The sequence below is a fragment of the Alligator mississippiensis genome, chromosome 2, assembly GCF_030867095.1.
Source record: "Alligator mississippiensis isolate rAllMis1 chromosome 2, rAllMis1, whole genome shotgun sequence".
Taxonomy (NCBI): Eukaryota; Metazoa; Chordata; order Crocodylia; family Alligatoridae; genus Alligator; species Alligator mississippiensis.
Genome location: NC_081825.1, coordinates 253,512,344 through 253,535,932, shown reverse-complemented (window position 1 = coordinate 253,535,932; position 23,589 = coordinate 253,512,344). Strand labels below are relative to the sequence as shown.

Sequence of the window (23,589 nt, the reverse complement as noted above, 5' to 3'; positions counted from 1 at the left end):
TGCCCAGGAGTAATTTCCTAATTTATGAAGAAGCAGCTAACTGGCAATGATCGTGTAAACCATTATGCTGGAGGTTTGGTTCAGAAGAGCTGATTGGTACCTGCCCCTAATCCTCACTCTCAGCATGCTTAAAATAATAAAGCATTGCTCCCTAATTTAGTTTGATTGTCATCTATCAAAAGAAACCTTAATCAACCTCTATTCATTGTTATTATTTTTCTCTCTCTCACTTTTATGCACGGGTTTATTACTTAAACCTGGTTCTCCTATCACTAAATACATCAACATTTTCTTTTAACAGTTAGAATTCCTTCCAGATAATGGTGTTGTGAAGGGAGTTCTCTTGTGTTGCACTTTTGAACTACACTGCAGTTTTGTGTACTGCATACAGTCATTCCTTTAAACTGTAATTCCACTGCCATTGAAGTCAATGGAAGTTTTTCCCCTAAGTTCAATGAGAACTGGACCTGAACTAAACAAGCTATGTAAGGTAACTTCATTGAGAAAACTTTAAAAATAGCAGCCATTACAGTAGTTACAAATTTTGCATTTCAGCTCTAAAAAGGCAGGCAAAATAGGATATTTATTTGATTACCGACCTTACAGTCTGTCATAACTTCAATAATTCAGAAAGTACTGAACTCTTGTTTTGCTGCATAGCTCCTATAATAGTTGCCAGACAACTTACTCCCTTTGTTTGCATATTTCAGGTGAATTTCTGTAGCTCCTACTTACTGTTGAGGCGAGCAGTACTAGCTTGCTTGCGCCAGCTTGCGCAAAGAGAAGCAGCTGAGGTATCAGAACATGCTGTTGCCTTTGTAAAAGATAACAGAGAAGACTTCACTCCAGGTAATACATATATCCAGTAAGCTTTGGGAGTACAGAGCTTAACACATGCTAGTCTGGACTATTTAATCACTCTCTCCTGAGTTAAGCTTAACAAGCAGACTGCTTGTCTTGTCTTGTATTGCTTTTTTAATAATCTTTCACTCAAACTAGTTTTTTCTACTAAGAAATACTTTTAATGCCTATTTATTGCTGTTTTCAAGGCATCTCCGGTGATTAAATGCTGTAAACACTAGTTTTGCCCAAACTCAGACTGTTGTCGTGTCTTATCTTTGTTTTTCTTATAATGCTTCAGATCCCTGGGCTATGTTATTTTAACTTCCCTTTAAACTAACAATAATCCCTAACTCTCAAGCCTGCAGAGAGAAACTTGAAAATGTTATGTAATTGTTTAGCATTGCTTTTTTTTAACCTTAGGTTTCAAAATATGAGGGAACAGGTGTCTAGGGAGAAGTAATTCAGGTTCTCAGATACCGTAGTGATAGGCATAGTATTACACTGAGAACAGAATATTGGTACCTGACTCAATTTACTGTAAATTCAACTTGTTCACTTGACATCATTGCTTTATAGAATTATAGAACTGGAAGGGACCTGTAAGATCATCAAGTCCAGTCCCCTGCCGTGGGCAGGAAGTTATTGGTCTCAGACAAGCTCAGCAAGGTGCCTGTCCAGCCTCATCTTGAACACCTCCCAGGAGGGTGATTGCACCACCTCTGGGAGTGTGTTCCAGATTCTGGTGACCCTTACAGAGGAGGAGGTCTTTCTTATAGTTGGCCTGAATTTACTCTGTCTTAGTTTATGCCCATTGATCCTCATCCTTTCTTGGGTGGCTTCCTGAAGAGTTGCTCCTCTAGATCCTGGTACTTACCTCTGACGTACTTGTAGGTGGCTATTAAGTCACCTCTCAGCCTTCTCTTACTCAGGCCAAACAGGCCCAGTTCTCCAAGTCTCTCCTCATAGTGCCTTTCCTCCATGCCCTTGACCATACAGCTGGCCCTTTTTTATACACTCTCAAGCTTATCCATGTCCTTCTTGAAGTGCAGTGCCCAGAACTAGACACGGTACTCCATGTCCTCACCAATGCTGAGTAGAGAGGGAAGAGCACCTCCCTGGATCTATTGGCCACACATGGACTGATGCATGCCAGAGTTCTGTTTGCCCTTCTGGCAACCTCATCGCACTGCTGGCTCATGTTCGTCTTCCAGTCGATCGTGACCCCCCCAAGTCTCATTCAGATGCTGTGCCAGCCTGTGGACCACCACCCATCATGTAGTTATGATGAGGGTTCTTCCTACCCAGATGAAGGACCTTGCACTTCTCCCTATTAAACCTCATCTGATTCCATTTTGGCCATGAATTCAGCCTGTCAAGGTCATCTTAGATCTTTACTCTATCCTCTGATGTGCCCATTTCCCCACAGCTTAGTATCATCCATGAACATAATCATTGAGCTTTCCAGCCCCTCATTCAAGTCATTAATTAATATATTAATTAATATTAATTAATAATTAATATATTGAAGAGCACAAATCCCAACACCGATCCCTGGGGGACACCACTGGAGGCAGCCCTCCAGGATGAGGCCATCCCATCAATTTACAACTCTCTGGGAACGACCTCTAAGCCAGTTGTCTGCCCACCTGACTGTAGACTGGTCTAGCCCAGTACGCTCCAATTTGTATGAGAAAATCTCATGGGAAACTGAATCAAAGGCTTTACTGAAGTCTAAATTACATCAACCTAATGTCCCTCGTCCAGCTGGCTAGTTACCTGGTCGTAGAAGGACACTAAGTTTGTCAGGCATGATTTTGCCCTCAACAAAGCCATGCTGTTGTCTTTTAACACCCCATCAGTTACCAGCTTGTGATTGGTGGCCTTGTAAACAAATTTTTAAAAGATTTTTCTGAGGACCAAAGTCAAGTTCACCAGACTGTAGTTTGCAGGGTCATCCCTCTGCCCTTTCTTAAAGATGGGCACCGCATTGGCCCTCTTCCAGTCATCTGGGACCACTCCCAAGTTCTACAACTCTTCAAACAACTTGACCAGCGGTGCTGCTATAAGCTCAGCTGGTTCTTTCCAGACTCTTGAGTGCAGGTCGTCTGGCCCAGCGGACTTGAAAACATCCAAGTGCTGTAGGAGATCCCTCGGCTGTTCAGGACTCATTTAATGTAATCTCATGTAATCATGTAATTGCATGTAATTGTGCTTCTTCACTTTGCTCCTTCCTGGCTGAATTGGTGATGTGAGTTTCTGCCAATAGACCCATTCTGTGAATTTTTCATAAGATATCAATTAGGCCCTTCATGTAGTTTTTCAATTCATCTTGTACTTTTTATAACTACAGCAGTAAATGGGCATACAATCAAATTACTAGTGTTAAATCCTTTACTAGCTTGCTGTTGGTTTAAAAGTTAATAACTGGAATAGCTCATCAGACATTTATCAGACAATAGAGAAATCCCTTGGGAAGTAATTCAGACAGGTATAGAAATATTAACCAACCACCAAGTCCTAGTATCCTCACTGGAATGGATTTAGTAAATTAGCTGAACGTGGCACAAAACCACACTCATTGTGATTGGGCATTTCTTGACCTTAGAAAAATTATTAGGGTGTTATTTATTTTGGGCAATATTGAGTCATGTTTCTTCAAAGGTTGCTTTACATCCAGATGCATTAGGCGTGAGATGGCATTTGATTTTTTGATACAAACAAAGATATTAAAAATATTTAAAAACCACATATTTGTTATTTGCAGCACATTTTGTGTAGTCTTTAAATACTTTGCATATCTGTACACCTGTATTACAGCAGTTTTGTGAAACATGCCACTCAGTCTTTGTTTGCAACAGACATTAACATCAGAGAAATAGGTCTGGAGGGGGCATTGCTGAGCTTGCTGGACAAAGAAGTGGATCAAAGATTGTGCCAAGATATCAGAGAGACCCTGAGTCATATGCTTACATCGATGGCAGTTAAAAAGCTTTCTTTCTGGCTGAAGCTTTGTAAAGATGTCCTTGCTTCCTCAGCAGGTAAGTCAGGGTTGGGCAGTTATTTTGGCTGGAGGGCCATTTAACCCGTTTTGGTGAGCTCTCAAGGGCTGCAAAGATTGCCCCACCCCCTGGTCACTATCTTGGAAAAGGAAGTCACTGGAAGTCCCTCCCCTTGGCCCTAGAAGTATGCGTTTTGGCTAGGGCATTTGCCATCTTGGAATTAGGGAAAAAAAATGATATTAATTTGATTTTTTTTTTAATTGTCTTGATTTATGTGTGTTTGTGTAGTGTACATAGAGATGATTGCATAATAGCTTAAAATGAAGTCTTATTTTTGTATACTGTGGGGGGGAGGGTATGAAGGGGTGTGGGGGTATGGGTGGGTGGGTATAGGGTTTGTGGGTGCTGCGGGTGTGTGTGTATGTGGGGTCTGGGGGGGTGTGTGTGTGTGTATGTGTGTAGTGTTTGTGGGGTGGATAGGTGTGGGTGTGCGTGTGGATTTGTGGGGTGTGGGTGGGTATGGAATTTGTGGGGGGATCTGAATGTGTGGAGGGAGAGGGTGAAAGGGTTGGGTGGCTGGGGTGTATGAAGGAATGTAGGGGTGTGCATGGGGAGGGGGTGTGTGTGTGTATGGTTGTGCGAGGCGGGGGGTGGGTACATGTGTATGGTGGGGTGTGCATGTGGGACCCCCCCTGCCACCAGCAGCAGCAGTAGGCTGCGAGACCTCAGGGCGCCCATAGCCCGTGGTGGGCAGAGACCCCTGGCAGTGTGCAGTCCCAACAAGCCCCAGGACTGCATGTGGCCAGGCCGCCAGCAGGGAGAGGGACAGAGCTGGGTCAGCTCTATAGAGCCACTTCCAGCCCAGGCTCCACGTTCCTGCTGCCCTGCCCTGGGCCTCCGCTGGCCCTAGCTCCAGGGTACTGGCATGGGCCCCACGCTCCCATCAGCCTGTTCACTGCCACTTCCCCCCTGCCTGCCGCAGCTTCCCTTCCCCAGCCACTTCCCTTTCTTCATGGCTGCCATCACTGGTTCCCCACCCACCCACCCGCACTCCTTCCACACACACCTTCCCCCGCCTGCCCACTGCTCCAGCAGCACCTGGCTCCCGGATACATAGCTGGGACTGCAGGGCATGCAGGATCCAGCCAGAAACTGTGGGAGTCTGGCCTGGCTGGGCCAGACTGGCTCCTACTGTGTCCCACAGTCCCAGCCATGCAGCTGGGCTGACTCCTGCTGTGTTAATAGTCCTCCTTCCTCCTCCCCCCCCGCCCCCCTCTGCTTCTTCCACCCATTCTTATCTGGCACCTTGTCATCTTTGACAGGCAGTGAGGGGCAAATAATTAATTTTCTACATTTTTTAGGGGCTGTATTTTGCCTGCCCCTAAGGTAAGTGCTAATATTATCTGGATAGGAACATAATAAAATAATAATGCCTGTACAGTTGGGTATTCACTTTACATAAGAGAAATAATCAATCTCCCCTCTTGAATGTTTACAGGTCGTGGAGTATTATATTACCCATTATTTTTATTAATATTTTAATTATTTTCCCCAGAATGAGAGGTTATTTGTTTTTTTCTGATTGCTTTTCACCTTTTTGGTAAGGGGGTAGTATTCAACAGCCTACTCCTCACCTTGACCAAACATCCTATGTGACAAATGGCCTAGCCACAGACTCCATATTACCCAAAACATGGGAAGGGGCAGACTTTCAGATAAGAGATACTGGTTTAGGCAAGCCTAAAGTATAGTTGATGTGCTTTATATTGACTTTAGCAAGACTTTTGATATGGTTTCCCACAACATTCTCATTAACAAGCTAAGGAAATACAGACTAGAGAAAGGTACTGTAAGGGGAGTAATTCCAGTTATCATCATGCTTCATGAGTAGTCACCAATCGCTCAACGTCTAGCTGGGAAGAGGTATCAAGCGGGGATCCCCAGGGGTCTGTCTTGGGTCCAGTATTGTTTAATTTCTTCATTAATGATTTGAAGAATGTGATCAAGGACACACTTAGCAAATTTTCAGATGTACCCAAGTTGGGTGGAGTTGCAGGATTCAGAATGACCTGGATCAACTGGAGAAATGGTCAGCAATCAATCAGATGCAATTCAACAAGGATGAGTGCAAAGTCCTGTACTTGGGATGGAATAATTGCATACACAAGTACAGACAGGGGAATGACTGCAGTACTGCAGAGAAGGACCTGGGGGTTACAGTAGACCATAAACTAAATATGAGCTAAAAGTATTGCTGTATTAACAGGAGGGTCACTTGCAAATCAAGGGAAATGATTCTTTTGTTCTATTCAGCACTGGTAAGGCCTTGCCTGGAGTACAGCATCCAGTTTTGGGCCCCACACTTCAAGAAGGATATGGGCAGCTTAGAAAGGGTCCAAAGCCAAGCAACAAAAAATAATAGGCAAGGTTTATGTGAAAAAGCTGAAAGAACTAGTATTATTTAGTCTGGAAAAGAGAAGGGGGGTGGGATTTGATAACAGTCTTCAAATACATATTTGAAGGCTGATTATAGAGAGGAGGCAGATGGCTCTTTTCTGCAGCCATGGGGGACTGGACTAGGAGCAATGGCCTCAGGCGCCAGCAGGGACTATTCAAATTGGAGATTAGGAGGAATTTTCTGACTATTAGGGTGGGCAAGCACAGGAACACACTATCCAGGGAAACTGTGGAATCCCCATTCTTGGAAGTTTTAAAGGACAGGTTAGAAAGACGCTTGGTGGGATGCTTTAGTCAAGGATGATCCTGCTTTGAGCAGGGAGCTGGACTAGAAGACCTTGTGAGGTTCCTTCTAGCTCTACTTTTCTATGATCCTATGATTCTATAACCAACATAGAAAAAAAATTAGCACACTCTTTTATTAGCAAAATACAAATTAAGTGACCAATTGTTGCTAGTCTCCATATGACTACATTTCAAAAGACTTTAGATTCTGGAGATTATTTTAGTTGCTCTTTTAAAAAAAAAGAATAACTGGATATCCCGGTATCAAAAGAAAAACCCCACGAGAAAAAAAAGTGGAGCAACCAGAGGCTTAGGTCCTCCAAAGAGGTAGTTGGCCAGAATGTCTCTATGGCTGCCCCTTGTTTGCTGAAGCACACTGCCTCCATGCGCGGGGCAGCCTGGAGCAGTGCAAGATGCATGGACCCTGTCTCCAGCAGGGGGGCCGTGAGGACGTGGGGGACTGGGTGCTCGGGAGGGATGGGTTCCCCACATGCCCCCTTCATGGCCCACAGCCCCATTTCCACCCCTCCGCAGCAGCAGCCCATCAGGGCACTTGGGGCCTTCCTGTCAAAGCACCCCCACAGTGCAGGGCAGCATGGCTTGGCCCCAGCTGCCTGGCACCTGGCAGTGCTTGTGGCAAATTGTGCAGGCCTGGGCCACTGTGGTGCAGCTCCAAGCAGCTCTGGGCCACTCAATCTGTCACCTGGATCCCTGTGCCACTCATAGGGACTGCCTGTTGCACCGTGCAGCGTCCTGTGTGTACGGGCCCCACCTGGGCTGGTACCATTCACACAGGACCCAGCCCAGCACCACACACAGTCTTCGCAAGTGGCGCAGGGCCTTGGGTGACAGCCCAAGTGGCTCAGAGCTGCCCGAAGGCACATGGTGCTGTTCCAAGCCAGGCTTTGCCCATGTGATGTCACACAGGTAGCTCTGGGTGCCAGGCGGCCAGGGCCAAGCCGCGCTGACCTGTGCTGCACAGGGGGGCTGTGCTAGGGGGCCCCAAGTGCCCCAGTGGCTGCTGCTGCTGCAGGTGAGCTGTGCGTTGTGGGGGGGGGGGGCACTGGGGCTCTGCAGGGGGGGCTATAGTCCCTGCAAGCAGTCTCTGGGCCCTGCAGGGAGGCATATGGCCCCTGCAGAGGGGGGGGGCCCTGGTTGTAGTAGTATTCCATGTGGTTTGAACTGAAATTTTTGATTTTTAAAAACTTGCAAAATAATTTTTTTCAACATAATTTTATACAAGTTGAATCATCTTTTTAGAAAGGCCTTGCTTTCCACCTATGAATTTATAAAATCAAGCTTCATAATAATTTGGTTTTCTGTTCTGAATTTTAGATTTGAATATTTTGGAAACTTAGGGGTTTAAGTGGTTGGTGTTCAGAAATTTGGTATTTACCTGTAGTTCTAGAAATAGAAATTCAGAGCGCAAAGAGCTGTGAGGCCCATGAATACTGTGTTCCCCCAGAGGCTGGTGGGGGCATGGCAAGCTCCTGCAGGTGGCAGCAAGAGCTCCCACAGGCAGCCACAACACTGGTGGTGGTGAGGGGCACAGGGTGGTGAGCACCGACCAGCAGTCAGTGACCACCCACAAATGCTGCCAGCAGTGTTGGCAGCAGCAATCACAGACTGCCTGCAGATGCCGCCGGCAGTGTTGGCGGTGAGGACAGGGGTGGTGAGCGGCAACCACCCACAGGTGCCGCTGGCAGTGTCAATGGTGCCTTTTAGCAGGGCGTGCACCACCACACTCAGGGGGTGCGCGTGCACCCATGTGCATCCCCGACACATCACCAATGGTGAGGCCCCATGGTGATCTAGAAGAAAATTCCCTCAGACCATTTGTATTCTATCAAGAGTGATGGAAACAAGGCAGAGCTATGCTTCTAAATTAGTCATTCAGAGCAGGTAGAACTAGTTATGCGGCCTAGTATCTTGCAAGGGCTGAACTCCCAGAATGGAGAGCAGGAGGACAAAGGAATTGCAGAGGGAGACTCATGAGCAGGGCTGGGCAAAAGAGCCCATGGGCCACATCTGGCACCTCAACTGGTTGGATCCAGCCTGTGGAAGGGCACCTGCCAATTGATTGCATCTGGCTGGTGGCTGCCCCCTCAGTACTGCTGCATGTGGCTGAGCTCCACCTGTTCCCACCTGGGGCGGCCTGTGCCACCTTCTTGTCCATATCTGTCCATGGCCCTGACCCCTGTCAGTGCACACAGCTACCTGGTAGAGTTGCTTCCAGTCTGACTGCAGCTGCCCAGGTACTGCTCAGCTCCCCACACCTCCAGCAGCTCCTCCTCCTCCTGCCCCTGCTGCACCAATTCAGGCAGCAGGTTGTGTGGGGAAGTGATGGTGGCCATGGTGATGCATGGCAGGCACCACGCACCTAGCCCAATCCACCCAGCTAGTGTGATGAATGGTAAACTATACACTGCTCAAAAAAGCATAAATCAGGACAAAAATATTTTTGGAAATAAAATATGTTCTAGTAGATTTTGATTTTTAGTATAAGATTTGTTTGTTTTCATCTATAATTTGTTAAAATTCTATCTTCTAAAAAATTGTAGGCTTGCAACCCAAACTTTTTAAGTGGTCCAACAGCCAAAATAATTCCTTACCCCTGTTCTTGAGACACTATTGGATTTTTGTAGAAATGATACCAGTGAAGGATTAAGTTTTGATTTATTATATTTTCCTCAACTGTACAAGAATTAAATAACCTGCCATTTAAGACACTGATAGATTCTGTTGCATCTCTTTCCCAAGTGTTTTCTTTTTTCATACACAAATTAATGGATTTATTTTCTTCAAGGAACTGAGCTTGCCTTTCTATGAAGAATACTAAAAACACAAAAATGGAAGATAATTTTTGTTATTTGATTTTTAATTCTAGTCCTGTTTTAAAGCCATGTAAGTGCTCTGACTAAAGTGGTAGCCTGAAATGGGAGAGATTTACTTTGAAAGAGTTATCTTGCATGACCTGCTTCAGTTTTTCATATGAGCAGTTGTTAATGGCAATAAAGAATATTTAGTTTCCTCATGGAAACTGTCTGCCTTCCATGAACCATGAAATAGATTTTATATACATAAACTTTGGCAGTAATCATCGAGGTTGCTTTACCATGGGCCTAAATGATCAGCAGCATCTAATTTTCCCTTGGGTCTAGTAAGCATGATCAATCCATGGCTGAAGAATATCACGAAACCGAGATCGTTGACCTTTCTCTGGTACTTATTGCAATAAAAATAATTAACAGAATCTAGTCACGAAAGGGGGTGTATTCTCCAGTGTTAGTGACACAGTATTTGGTACAGGTAACTTGAATAGCTACCACAACATTTCTATAACCTGTGTCTCAGTTAAACTATAGAAGGAGCAATGTGTTTGCATTTCTTCCATTAATCAATTTGTTCCTTTTTCTGTGCTTAAAATATAGATTTCACTACAGTAGCTTCAGTTGATACAACCCAAGAAGAGGAGGTAGTTAAAGGGGATGATGAATCAGTGTTAACCTCCAAGAGTGATGAGACATCCCATCCCTTCACTAATCCACGGTGGTCTACTAGAGTTTTTGCTGCAGAGTGTGTTTGTAGAATTATCAGCCAATGTGAAAATGCAGGCAGTACACATTTTGACATAACTTTGGCTCAAGAAAGGAAACAAAGAGATTCAAGAGGTATGTGTTACACTGAGATGCTGAGAACATTCCACAAAGTTCCAAGCATACTTAATGTTAACAGATTCTTTCTTAATGGAAATTCACCATAGGCTTCTTTCTTCATAACCTCTGTTGATGCCTTTAATTAATCTGACTAGAATATGCTGGATATATTGAGTTGCAGAGCAGTAGTAAATTAGTCATAATATTGGCATATAATTACAGTGTTGATACTGATTTTTTTCCCAGCTGTTGTAGGACGACATACAAATAAGGAACCATTGCTCCAGCAGAAAACATTGGCAACCAGAAATGATATCTGACACCTACCTACACCAACACAGTTCATGGTCTGGGAACATTTCATAGACATGACATTAAGGCTAGAAGGGACCTCGGAAGAACATCGAATCCAGCCCCCTGCCCCAGGGGCAGAAGTTAGCTGGGGTCAAAGGATCCTAGCAAGATGAACGTCTAATTGACTCTTAAAGGAATCCAGAGTAGGTGCTCGCTCCATCTCTGGTGGCAGTCTGTTCCAGGCCTTGGGGGCTCAGACAGTAAAGAAGTTTTTTCTTACGTCCAGCCTGAAACGGTCTTGGAGGAGTTTGTGGCCATTTGACTTTGTCATCCCATGTGGCACTCTGGTCAACAGGCATTCCCCCAGATCCTGATGTATACCCCTTATATACTTACAGGCAGCCACCAGGTCCCCCCTGAGCCTGTGCTTTTCTAGGCTGAAGAGTCCCATAACTCTCAGCCTTGCATCATAAGGCTTGTTTTCCTGCCCTCTGATCTTGAGCGTGACTCTCCTCTGGACTCTCTCAAGCTTCTCCACATCCTTTTAAAATTGTGGAGCCCTGAATTGGATGCAGTACTCCAGCTGTGGCCTCACCAAAGCTGAGTACAGCAGGAGGATGACATCCTGAGATTTGCTAGAGAAGTGTCTATGGATGCAAGCCAGAGTTTTGCTTACTTTGCTGGCTGCAACATCACATTGGTGGCTCATATTCATCTTGTGGTCAATCATGACCCCCAAGTTCCTTTTGGCCGTGGTGCTAGCAAGCATAGCACTGCTAAGCCTATAAGCATGCTGTGGGTTTTTCTTCCCAAGGTGGAGTACCTGGAATTTTTCAGTGTTGAAGGCCATCAGGTTTTCGTCCACCCATTTTCCAAGCCTGTCAAGATCAGCCTAGATCACCATCCTGTCCTTGGGTGTGGACACTTTACCCCAAAGTTTGGTGTCATCAGCAAACTTGGCCAGTCTGCTTCTGATACCAATGTCCACATCATTAATGAAGATGTTTAAAAGAATAGGCCCAGGGACAGAGCCTTGGAGGACCCCACTGGTCACAGTGCACCACAATGATTGACTTCCATCAGCTTCCACTCCCTGGGTCCAACCTTGGTGCCAATTCCCCAGCCACCAGACTGTGATGTAGCCGAGGCCACAGCTGGCCAGTTTTTCTATGAGATGATAGTGGGATACCAGATTGAAAGCTTTTTAAAAATCAGGATATATGACGTCAATCTCTTCTCCCTTGTCCAGGTGATAGGTCACCTGGTTGTAGAAAAAGATGAGATTGGTCAGGCAAGACCTACCAACAACAAACCTGTGCTGGCTGTCCCTCAGGAAGTTGCCTTCAGCCAGTTTGTCAAGAACAGTCTCTTTGATTTTTTTTCCAAGATCTTCCGCAGAATAGATATAAGGCTGATGGGCCTGCATTTCCCCGGATCTACTTTCCTCCCTTTCTTGAAAATAGGCACCACATTGGCCTTCTTCCAATCTTCGGGCACTTCGCCTGAGCACCAGGACTTCTCGAAGATCCGTGCCAGTGGCAGAGCTATGATGCTTGCCAACTCCTTAAGTACCCTGGGGTGTAAGCTGTCAGGGCCAGCTGACTTGAAGGTGTCCAGCCTCCCAAGGTGTTCCTGCACATGGTCAGCAATGATGAAGGGTAACAGTTCTCCTTTACTCTGGCCATCCTGTACTGTATTGAGCAGGGCTGTCCCTTGGGGTGGTGAAAAACCGAAGCAAAATACTCGTTAAGTAGGTTGGCTTTTTTCTGGGCATCAGTTGTCGGTTGACCCATCTGGTTTAGCAGGGGTCCAATTTTACCCTTGCTTTTCCTCCGGCTCTCCACATATCTAAAAAAAAGGACTTTTTATTGTCCTTGATACCTGTAGCCAGTTGGAGTTCAGTCGCAGCCTTGGCTTTCCTGGTTCACTCCCTACTGGTCTGGACCAGTGCAGAGTACTTCTCCTTTTGGGATGGATCCAGCCTTCCACCCTTTATAGGTCTTTCTTTTTTAGACACAGGAGGTCCACTAGTTCCCTACAGAGCCAAGGGGACTGCTGTGCCCTTTTGCTGCCTTTCCTCCGAGACGAGATAGATATTGCTTGAGCTTCCAGGATCGCTCCCTTGAGGAGCAACCACTCTTCCTGAACTCCCTTCCCTTTTGGGTCAAGGTCCCTTAAGGCTTCGCCAACAAGCCTCCTGATCTTATCAAAGTCAGCTTTCCTGAAGTCGAGGATGAAAGAAAACTAATCAGTTTATGACATACTTTGCATAATTACTAACAGAAAAACATCACAAACTGTGGTCATATACAGACATTACATTTATGCTGGGAGAAAAACCTTCCCTAAACACAGAAAGAGGGTGTACAGCTGTTTTCAAATGGTTGTTTCACAAGAAAGTTGTACCTCCTTTGTATCAAGTAGATATCTTCCCTCCCACACTAAATTGAATGGACACCTAGTATCCCATAGTCCTTTGCTGTCACTCCCTCCCCCATCCCCCCACCCCAAGGGAGAGGGAGGGAGAACACTGACTCCCTGACAACTTGCCCTTCTATTTTCCTGTGGTGAATACCAGGAAGGTTCCTACTGTGTGAGAAATGCCCCCCTTTCCCACCAGTCAGCTGATTGGTGGAAAAGCAGGAACTATCTATGAAAGCTCCTGCTTTTCAGGAGTTGTCAGCTGACATCTGGCCTCTTCTGTCCTCTCCCCTGCCTCAGTGTGTCAATTAATTGATTCCCCTAAGGGTGGGGATGGCCCAGGGAGCTGCACTCCAGTGCCCCCTGGCCAGACAGCTCACTTATCTAGTAGGGCTGTGCAAAGCTTCGGTCTCTGATTCAATTCAGTGGAGATTCGACCGAATCTCCCAATCCAAATCGAATCACAGGACCCTTTAATCTCTCTGAATTGAATCGGAACCCTCCAAATCAATTCGGAAAAATTTGGACATAGAGACAGCTTTAAATTTTTTTCTACATACTTCTAGGTAGCAGGGGCTTGTGATTGCTGCAATGCTGGGGCACATGGAGTATCCCACAGAAGCATGGGGGGCTCCCCAGCGCGCTCAGCAACAAACCTGAAAGTGAACCAGAAGCACTGCCAGTCCGCTTCCGGATCTGCCAGGGAGTGCACTGGGGGGCCCCCCTGCACACCCCCAGCTTGGTGACTGGTGCCTCCTGGGTCTGGGGGGGGCACCCAGGGTGTCCCCTCCCCCCCCCCCCATAGCCAATCACTGAGCCGGGGGAGATGGGGGCGTGCAGCAGGACCCCCCAGCGTGCTCCCTGTGAGACCTGGAAGTGGGCCAGAAGTCCTTCCGGTCCGCTTTCTGGTTCACCGCCAAGCACATGGAAGGCCCCCCCACACTCCTGTGGGATGCTCCATGTGCTCCAGCATCACAGCATTCGCAAGCCACGCCTGCTACCTCAAGGTATGTAGAAAAAACTTTTAAAGCTGTGTCTATGTCCGAATCAACGTCAACTCTTCAGATTCTGATTCAGCCAAATCGAATCACTGTCCTTGATTTGGGCTGAATCCGAATCGAACAGGGCCCACTTTGCACACCCCTATTATATAGCTGTCCAGCCAGGGGGGCTGGAACACGTGTGCTCCAACTCCTGGACTATTTTTTTTTCTACTGGTAAGAATTCCAGAGCAATGTTTACCAGTAGAAATGAATGCCTGTCTGTGGTTTTTGAATACTTCAACATGTTGATCTGAAGATTTTTGATGGCTCAGAATCTCTATCAGAGTCAAATGTTGAGGTGTTTATTCTTTCCCACAAATACATATCATAAAATTGGAAAGTATTAGCTGATACTTTACTTTACAGTTAGGCTCTGGAATGGGCTCCCAAGTGAGGTGGTGCTCTCTCCTACCTTGGGGGTCTTCAAGAGGAGGCTGGACAGATATTTGGCTGGGGTGATATGATCCTGGCACCTGTTCCTGCCCAGGGCAGAGGGTCAGACCTGATGATCTGTTTAGGTCCCTTCTGACCCTAAGCACTATGATACTATGATACCACTGAAGAATTGTGTTAATATATACAAGATACAGATCTGAAAGAAAAAGTGAATTGAGTGATTACAGCTTCCTTTTTAGGATCTACTATATTGAGCATGAATTAAAAAAAAAAAAAAGAGCTTTCTATATATGAACTACCTAAAGAAAATGACAACTCCCTTAGCATATGTTGAAGTAGAAAATAAAAATCTGAATTGATATATGGGCTCCACAGTATAAAACAAAAATATTATTATGTCATGTTAAAATAGATCAGGTGTTTAATGAAAATACCTTTGTGTTTCTTTTTTTTCCCTCAGATGACTTTTTAGTATTGCATTTAGCTGACTTGATCCGCATGGCTTTTATGGCTGCCACAGATCACAGTGACCAGCTTCGTCTCTCTGGGCTTCAGACATTGTTAATTGTTGTTCGGAAGTTTGCAGCTGTTCCAGAACCAGAATTTCCAGGTCATGTAATTCTGGAGCAATATCAAGCTAATGTAAGCATCCATTGATTTATAAAATGAATAGAGTAAAATTGAAATTGACAGCCTGCTAATGAAATTATATTTGTTCAGCAGTTAGTGGTACAGTCAAGGTTCTGTTTGTTTGATGCAGAAACTATTTTCACTCATTCCTACCTTCCCCAGAAATGACTTTGGGCAAATGAAACATGAAAAGTTTCTGATTCAAATTATTAGTTTTTGCAAGTTTGATCATGACCTATTCTGTGTTTGAGTACCCCAAGTAAAAAACAAGCCTTCTTTTGCTAGGGAAAAAAAGAACTGTTTACATTCTATACATATTAAAGAAACTTTTATACACATGCCTGAAATACAAGGAATGAATGAATTTTGATGAAATAGTTATATATATGGACAGTTGTAAAAAACCAATATGTAATAGATGGGCCTTCTGCATGCTCCACCAGCTTCTATTTTCTACACAATTTCTAGAAGTAGGCTCCCAAATTGGCCTCTTGAAGTGACAAGCAGGGGTGGCAGTTAAGGGTCACTTCCAAAAGAAAAAAATGTTGCCTCTACCCGTTGTTGATGGAAAACTGTCATATCCAGTTCTATTTCTGGATAATCCAGTTAAACCTCCAGATTGCATACCTGGCAAAAATAAGAGGTGTTAAAATTGTTCCCAAATTTTCCAATTGGTTCCTACTTCCCCATCATCACTAGAACTTACCTGAATTCATCTTCAGCCAGCTTCCGTGCTCTCTAGTAGTCTGCATAAGGCAATGAACATTGGCTGGGCTGATAAAGACAGGGTGGTAGGTCTTTGCATTACTAAAATACTGCAGGCATTATAGCCTTTTCCCTCCCCAGCTACTCCTAAAGGTCTGCCAGATGAGAGTAAAGAGACCCTCTAGAATTCCACACTGAAGTACCTTTGTGGATGAAGAACAACTACCCAGAAGCCACTTCCTGGGCACACCCAGAAAAAATAAATAAATTGGCCATTAGTTCTTGCCACATAGAATGATCAACAGTATTCAAGTCTACTGCTGGACTAAATAATCCCAACATGGGAATCTGATTTTCATTTAAAAACTGGGAGGACTTAATCAATAATGTAATTAGTACTATTCCTCTGCAATAACCAGTTTTCTCCTCATCAGCTGGTAGAAGTCAAGGAGATTTTGAAGCAGCTACAAAACCTGAATATTATCTCATTATGTTCTGTTCAATACTGCTAATCACAAATAGAACATAGATAGCTATGTGTATTGATAAGATGTAGCTACATCTGGTTTAACCAGTTTTTCTGTATCAAAGTGTGTATTCTTAGGCAAAGCCCATACAAAAGCTCCTTAAAGAATGGAACCACCTTACCATAACTGAACAAGTTGTTAACAGTCTCTGTCTGTCCTCTCTGTTGGTCTTCATTGGCTAAGATAAAGATAATGCACAGGTTGCAATCTAGTGCTCCCCATAACTCTTACCATACAAATTAAAACTCAGGCCAGATTATCTACAGATTTGTTGTGGCCAAGTAAATGCTGACTTTGCAGTTGCTCTACAGGCCAGAAGAAAAACCTTACTTGCCCACAGCTGTGTCAAGCTACAAAATATCCTTGATGGAAACAGTCTTTCAGTGTGCAACTAATGACAAAAATTAGTGTGCAGATCAATTTTTTTTTTTTTACTGCAAGAAGCAGTTCAGTTTTGTTATCCACAGAATAAATTATATGAATAGCAGGATAATTTTTCTATGGGAACTTAGTCCCTAAAACAAGATGGGGGGGGGAACGACACAGCAGCAAAGGAAATTATTAAAAACTTGCTTAATGTTTTTAATTTCTTCTAAGAGTAACCAAAGATTAACAATTTCAGTGAGTCAGGTTGTCAGTTTGCACAAGACCTATGCAAACAATTGGAACAATTTGGAGAATTTTTTTTCAGCAAAGGCTAATGTTTAGGACCAGTTTTTACCTGTTTAATATTAATTACAGAAGCATACTGAGGACCTAAGCAGATAGTACGGTTGCATACTGTACAGATTCATGTAAAGACACCATCATCCCAAGTGTGATGGTATTTAAGTTTAGGTCATCAAATAATATCTGAAACGCATAGGGAATTTTTTTATTCTGTAGCCCTCAGTAAAAATAGCTTCAGTGTAAAAACTGGAAAAAGTCCACGCTCCTTGATAAGTCTTTGTCCATATTCAGTAATAAGCAGATGTGATTTGTGTTCTCTCTCATGTTCCTGCAGCTGTAAAATTTAATCAGTTTTTGCTGTTGTGTTAATTAATGTGCTGCTTTCTTTTCCTTAAAATCAAGATCCTTCTGGGTAAGGAAATGCCACTCATTAGGTATTTGTAGGACTTGTCAGGTTTTGGACAATTTTTTTTGTTTGCCTTGAGAAACTTCTTCCTTCCTGAATTCTTGTGGTGATAAGAAGTTTTCTTTGTTCTGACTTCAAGACCCTAGCAAGGAAGGGAAACAGGTCTCAAAGCCCACTGTGTCAGAAAGGAAACCTTTCTTCCATGGAAAACAAATTGTGTCCAATTACAATTCCATGTTTAATTGCTGATCACTTTTCCTAAAAGTCATGATGTAAATAGAAAGGAACTAGCTTCTTTATAAGGAAATTGCACTAAAGCCTGATTATGAAAAGTAACATTATTTCACTTATTCTTCTTGGTATTTAAAGCATTTAATAACATCTTTTAGGTTGGAGCAGCACTTAGACCTGCCTTCACCCCAGAAACCCCACCTGATGTCACAGCAAAAGCATGTCAGGTAAATTCTTAAAGATCAAACTCTGAAAGGTGTGGGTCTTTAACTAGGACTTTCAGATCTTAGCTGTTTCTTTTGATCTAGAACGCTTAATTTTTTGCCTTTTGGAGTTGATTCTTGCACTTCTATAACTCATTTATCCTTAAATTGCTAGTGCTTAAGAACTTGACAAATAAAAAACCCAGTGTATTAAATACTTTTGGGAGTTGTTTTTAAGTGATCACACTTTCTATTGTACAACATTAGGTTTGCAGTGCCTGGATCGCAAGTGGCGTAGTAAGTGACCTGAATGACCTTCGAAGGGTTCATCAGTTGCTTGTATCATCCTTGACCAAAATACAGGCTGGAAAAGAAGCACAGAGTCAGTTATACAATGAGAGCACCTCAACTATGGAGATATTGGCTGTGCTTAAAGCTTGGGCAGAGGTTAGTGTGTTCATTTTATAACAGGACTTCTGACTATTAAAGGATGAGAATGGTGAGCTTCCCTTTTAAACCTAAACCTAACTGTTTAAGTAACTTTCAGCAAACTAGTGAATAGAAGTTTGTCTAATAACTTTACATTTTTTGCTGTGTATTCAGTACTGAATGCATTAAAACCTAAGCACCCCATTTACGTTAACAGCAAAATAGTCTTTAAAATGAAAAATGTAATGTGGTCACAGAAATGCCTTTAAAATATATGATTTAGAAGAGTTGCTCTAGGCCCTTTTCTTTTCACGTATTCCTTTACAGAATGACTAGAAAGCAGCTTGCTTTATACTGCACACATCATCAGCATTCTATAGCAATTCATTACCAATTTTAAATGAAGAAGTCTTAGTTCATGTGGTTATCTCTTAGATATACATAATTCATGAATGAAGTTATAAGATTTGTTGGCTTTTTATTTCCCATAGGCAGACTGTGTAAATAAATATACCTCAAGTGAAGTTACTCACTTTTCATGCAACTGCCTGAAGGTTCAGTAAAATAGTATGACTCTGACTTAGGAATGTGTTCCTAACTGCTTGATAAGGGGGAGGGGGTGTCACTTGAACTTTTCTTTCAGTATAGCCAATGCAAGATTCTGTCTCAGAATCCAGAAAGAAGGTAATACCTTCAGTTTGTGGGGGGACTATTTCCTGGAAAGAAAGGACACTCAAAAAAACCCCTTAGTTATGGTAATAGATAACCAACTGAACATGATCTTCTAGTGTAGTTCTCTAATAAAGAGGGTTATTGCAGTCTGAAGGTATATACATAGGGGAATGTCAATTCGTGAGAATATGGTCAAATCTCTATAAAGGATCAGTGAAACCTTTCTACAAAACTTGGTAAAATTCCAGTGTTCACATATCAAAAGAACTGGAAAGGATACAGGAATGAGTTTGTGTGTGATTAGAGATCTGGATAACATAATTTAGAGTGAGAAATATAAATTTATTAGACTGACCTTCTTATCTAAGAGCGGGTTAAATGGTGACTTAGTAATAGCCTACAAATACCAACATGAGGAAGAGATTTTTAGTGATTAATTACTCTTATATTAGCATGGGAAAAATGTTTAGTGAGATCCAGTGGTTTGAAGGTGAAGCCAAACAAATTCAGACTACACACATGAATATAATTTTAAGAGTAAGGTTAATTGAACACTGGTGCAGTTTGAAGCAACCCAAGCCCTAGGGATTATAGCTGCTGCAATCCCCAGGTCCTGGGGTTTTCACGCACCCCCAATCCCTAGGGATCACAGCTGCATGCTCCACAAGCTTCTATTTTCTACAAGGTTTTAGAAGTAGGCTCCCAAAGAGGCCTCTTGAAGTGACAAGCTGGTGTGGCAATTAACAGGGTCACTCGCAAAAGAAAAAACATTTAATTTAATTGAAGTTTCATGTACCCCTGAGCCCTATGGATTGTGGCTGCTGTAATCCCTCAGCCTAGGGGGTGCGAGGGGCACTCTTTTGGCTGGGAGCCCCTGGGTTGAGAGTGCTTCCAGCCATGGGTGCTTAATTCTTACTGGTGTAGGGGGAGTTCTCCTGCACCAGGCTCCCCATGCACTGGTGATGGGGGGGGTGATAGGATTTAACGTGCAATCCCACAATCATGCCTCCTGCCATGCATGTGTGGCATGGCAGGAGGTGTGGGTGTGTGGATCACACATTACGTCCCATCACACCTTTACCTGCACTAGTGAGCCTGGTATTGTGGTGTGGTCCTGGAGCTGGAACTGACAATCAGCCAACTGTCAATCTCAGCCTTGAACGGGCTCCCATGAGTGCACCAGTTCTCCAGGCTCCCCCTGCATGTTCCTAAGCTCCCCTAGCATATGGCAAGTAGTAATCGTGTGGCAATTGGGATTGATCCCTGGTTCCAAAATCATGCATCCTGCTATGCACATGTGTCATGGCAGGAGCAAGATTGTTGGGATCAAAGAAAAGATCGTATTGCACCATTAAGTGACTGTGTGCCAGGAGTCTTATTTCTAGAACTTTAAAGATAAGACATTTAATTTAAAGCATTTTAAAGCAGCGTAGATTTAAGGAAGACAGTAAATCAGAATAAAAAGATTACTAGTAATGTAAAGAACATTTCATGAAAATGACAAAGTTCATCTAGGTCTTTGGTCTCCAAACTTTTTGAAGTTTTCAGCTGTTAGATGGAGAGCATCTTCTGACATAGAACACTGTAAGAAATTACTCACCTGGTGAAGGCTGAAGAATATTGGCATACATTTGTCTGAGTATATCTGTGAAAACAATGTTCATTTCTGTAGCTATTTGTAAGTACTTCTTCCTGTTTTACTGGATGCTCAGAGCCAGGACTACTCACCTTTATCAATAATCCAGTTTATTAATGTTAAAATGTTATAATTCATGTAACAGTAGGATGTAGAAGTCCCAAAAAATCACAACTTCATTGTACTAGTCCTTTTGCATGCAGACTGCCCCGAAGAATTTGAGAGCCAAGTAGACAACGCAGATATAGGTTAGGGGTAAGGAAGTATTGGTTAACCTTGTTTTGCTGATGATGAAGAGAGGCAGGGTGACTGACTGACTTAACCAAGATGATGCAATACATTTTTGAAAGATGAATCAGAGTTTCCTAGATCCTAGGCCAGTGACTTGACCATAAGACAAGTTAAATACCATTCAGTTATTTTAAATGTTGTAAAAGCAAGCAAATAAACTGCATTTAAGAATTTCATAAGAGCTAGCTGCTGATTTTCTGTGGACTCTAATTTCCAATAAGCCTTGGAGCACTTAGAAAGTTTTAAAGGCCTGGAAGGTTATTCCAGTATTTAAATAGAATAACTCAGATACTTATAGACATGACATTGATTCTGGGCAAAATAATGGAATGTCTGATAAGGACTTGATTAATCAAGGATTAAAGAAAGGTAGTGATAGTTCATAAAGGTTTAATAATAAATCTTTAAAACTAGCTTGATATCTTTTTCTGAGATTACAGATTTACTTAAAAAGGATGATAGTATGCATTTGACTTGAGTCTCTCTTATTAAGAAAAAATAACAATGAGAGACCTACATACCAAGTGAATTATTAAAGACTAGCTGATGTGTAACAAAATGTGGCTTTAAACAGGAAATCATCTTTGAGCAGGTGTGTTTCTAGTACAGTCACAGTTGGGTCCTGGACCTCCCAACTTACCATTTTTATCAATAACCTGCAATAAAGAAGATATTGCTATTGATAATGTTTTCAAATGATACAAGATTCTAGAGTGCTAAATTAAAAAGATAACAATTTATTGTAACAGTGGTCTAGGTTACTTGGTAGGTTGGATGTAAGCAGCTACATCATTGCAGCCAAAGGAAGGTTAACAGGTTGATTTGCTCAGTCTTTCTGGACATCGGTAATCTGATGATAAATTTTTCAACCTAAGAGAAAAAGATGTAACAAGATCCAAAGACTCTAATTTGAAGCCTGAAAAAATCAGACTAGAAATGAGGTGTGTAGCTTTTTAACTGTGAAGATAGGTAATCAACAAGCACAGTTCACCAAGAGTTTGTGATAAATTCTTCATCATTTGAAATCTTTAGAAGATATGCTTCAGTTCATCCAAAGCTGCTGCACAGGAATTAATTCAAGGAAATCTTTTAATCTGTGTTACACACAGAGATCAGACTAGATCATATTAGTTTCTTCTGACATAAAAATCTATGAAATTTCCTGTCTCTCAATCTTTGAGTAGGTTTACATAGTGGCAGTTGAAAGACAAAAAAACCAAAGTGGTGGATACAAACAGTCCTTGAAGATCACAGATTCCACTGATGAAAGCTATAGTGATGCAACTTCTTCTGCCAATGGACTTCTAGACCTGGTCCAGGCAGACCTCGGAACATTAAGCAAACTTTGGCTTGCCGCGCTTCAGGATTTTGCTCTCTTAACTTTACCTTCTGAATATGCCTCTCAGCTTCCTGTTGAAGGTAAGAAAGCAAATTAAACAGTATTTTCATCTGCATTGCTTATAACTTTAAGAACTGTTACTAAATTCTATTTGTTTTTACTAAGCACAACCCACTAGGCCTTCTCTAAATATTGTACAGTTAGCATATCATAAAAATGCAGTGCCATTATAAAAATAGGCAAGGACTCTGAAATATATTTTATTGGACCAGCTGTATAGCTGGGAGGACTGTTAGCCAAGTTTTTCAATATCAGGGGCATTTTTACACATGAATGCATTGCAGCACCAGGTGCTTTGAAAAGTGCACGACACTGTGATACATGCAGTTGTATAAGTGGCAAAATACACGTCAGCGCTGGGAAAATGGCGATGGCGTGCTTTCGAACTAAAATATCTCAGAGGTGTTTTAGTTCAAAAGCTCGCTGCCGCCCTTTTCTGCGTGCTGATGTGCATTTCACCACTTAAAGAACTGCGTGCAGTGCAGTGCAGTTCACGTCAGCTCACATGTGGAGCAGACTTGATTAGTCATATCTGCTCCAAAACGGCAGATCTTTGGCGTGTCCCCAGAAAAGAAGTATGTGTATAAATGCTCGAGGTGTCCTTCCTCAGTTAACCTGAGGAAGAGCATCTGATGCCAGAAAGCTCGTCAGCTAAAGGTCCTGACTACAAAATTGGTCCAGCAAATGATAATGTGAGAATCCTTGCCTATCACACATTTTCTAGACCGTCATAACTACTACAACACTCCAAGCCAATTGCAAAAGTACTCCGACAAGATAATTATAGCTGAGAATAGTCATCTCATTCAAAACTATGTTCACTGCTCTTTTTCTAGGTGGGGCATTCTATACTGCAGAGACTATTGAAAATGCAAGACCACACTATCAGAACTCCTGGGCTCTAATCCTTTACGCTACAGCATTATGGCTCACCAGCACAGGTTTCATTGTAGTAGATCCAGATGAAGGTCTAACTAATCTCTCCCGACCCGTCACTCCAACTACAATGTGTCAAGATTCTTCCTCCAGGGCTGCAGTGAAATCTCCTGAGGATGTGAATACTGACAGATTTCATCTTATCTTGGGTCCGTGAGTGTGTAATCTATCTGGACACTCAATGCTAAACAGTTGGTTTTAATAAGACATAAAACTGTGGCCAAAGTAATACTGTAGTTGCTTGCTTCTAACTGCAACATTAAATAATTTATATGTTCAAAATGCACATGGCAAGGAATGTGTCACGTCCTGGGGACAAAATTACAATCTGTTTTTAGTTGTGCTGGGAAAAATATCCTGGAAGAGCTAAACTAAGCATGTGACAGTTCACTGCAAGCCACTAAACCTACAGGTTTGGTGTTAGGGACTAATATGATCTGAGGAAAACAGCGTAATTCCAG

The 23,589-nt window shown here is 42.9% G+C and overlaps 1 protein-coding gene across 5 annotated transcripts in view; it reads left to right on the top strand.

The window, feature by feature from the left end:
• HEATR5A (HEAT repeat containing 5A) overlaps positions 1-23,589 on the top strand; it is a 131,776-nt gene that overhangs the window by 85,823 nt on the left and 22,364 nt on the right. For all 5 annotated transcript variants that reach the window (XM_059723022.1, XM_019488779.2, XM_006263021.4 and 2 more), the window contains 8 exons: positions 711-849; positions 3,702-3,881; positions 10,016-10,255; positions 14,855-15,036; positions 17,721-17,789; positions 18,033-18,212; positions 21,978-22,212; positions 23,029-23,277. In XM_059723022.1, the coding sequence (XP_059579005.1) occupies positions 711-849; positions 3,702-3,881; positions 10,016-10,255; positions 14,855-15,036; positions 17,721-17,789; positions 18,033-18,212; positions 21,978-22,212; positions 23,029-23,277 (1,474 nt within the window). The remainder of the gene's footprint in view (positions 1-710; positions 850-3,701; positions 3,882-10,015; positions 10,256-14,854; positions 15,037-17,720; positions 17,790-18,032; positions 18,213-21,977; positions 22,213-23,028; positions 23,278-23,589) is intronic.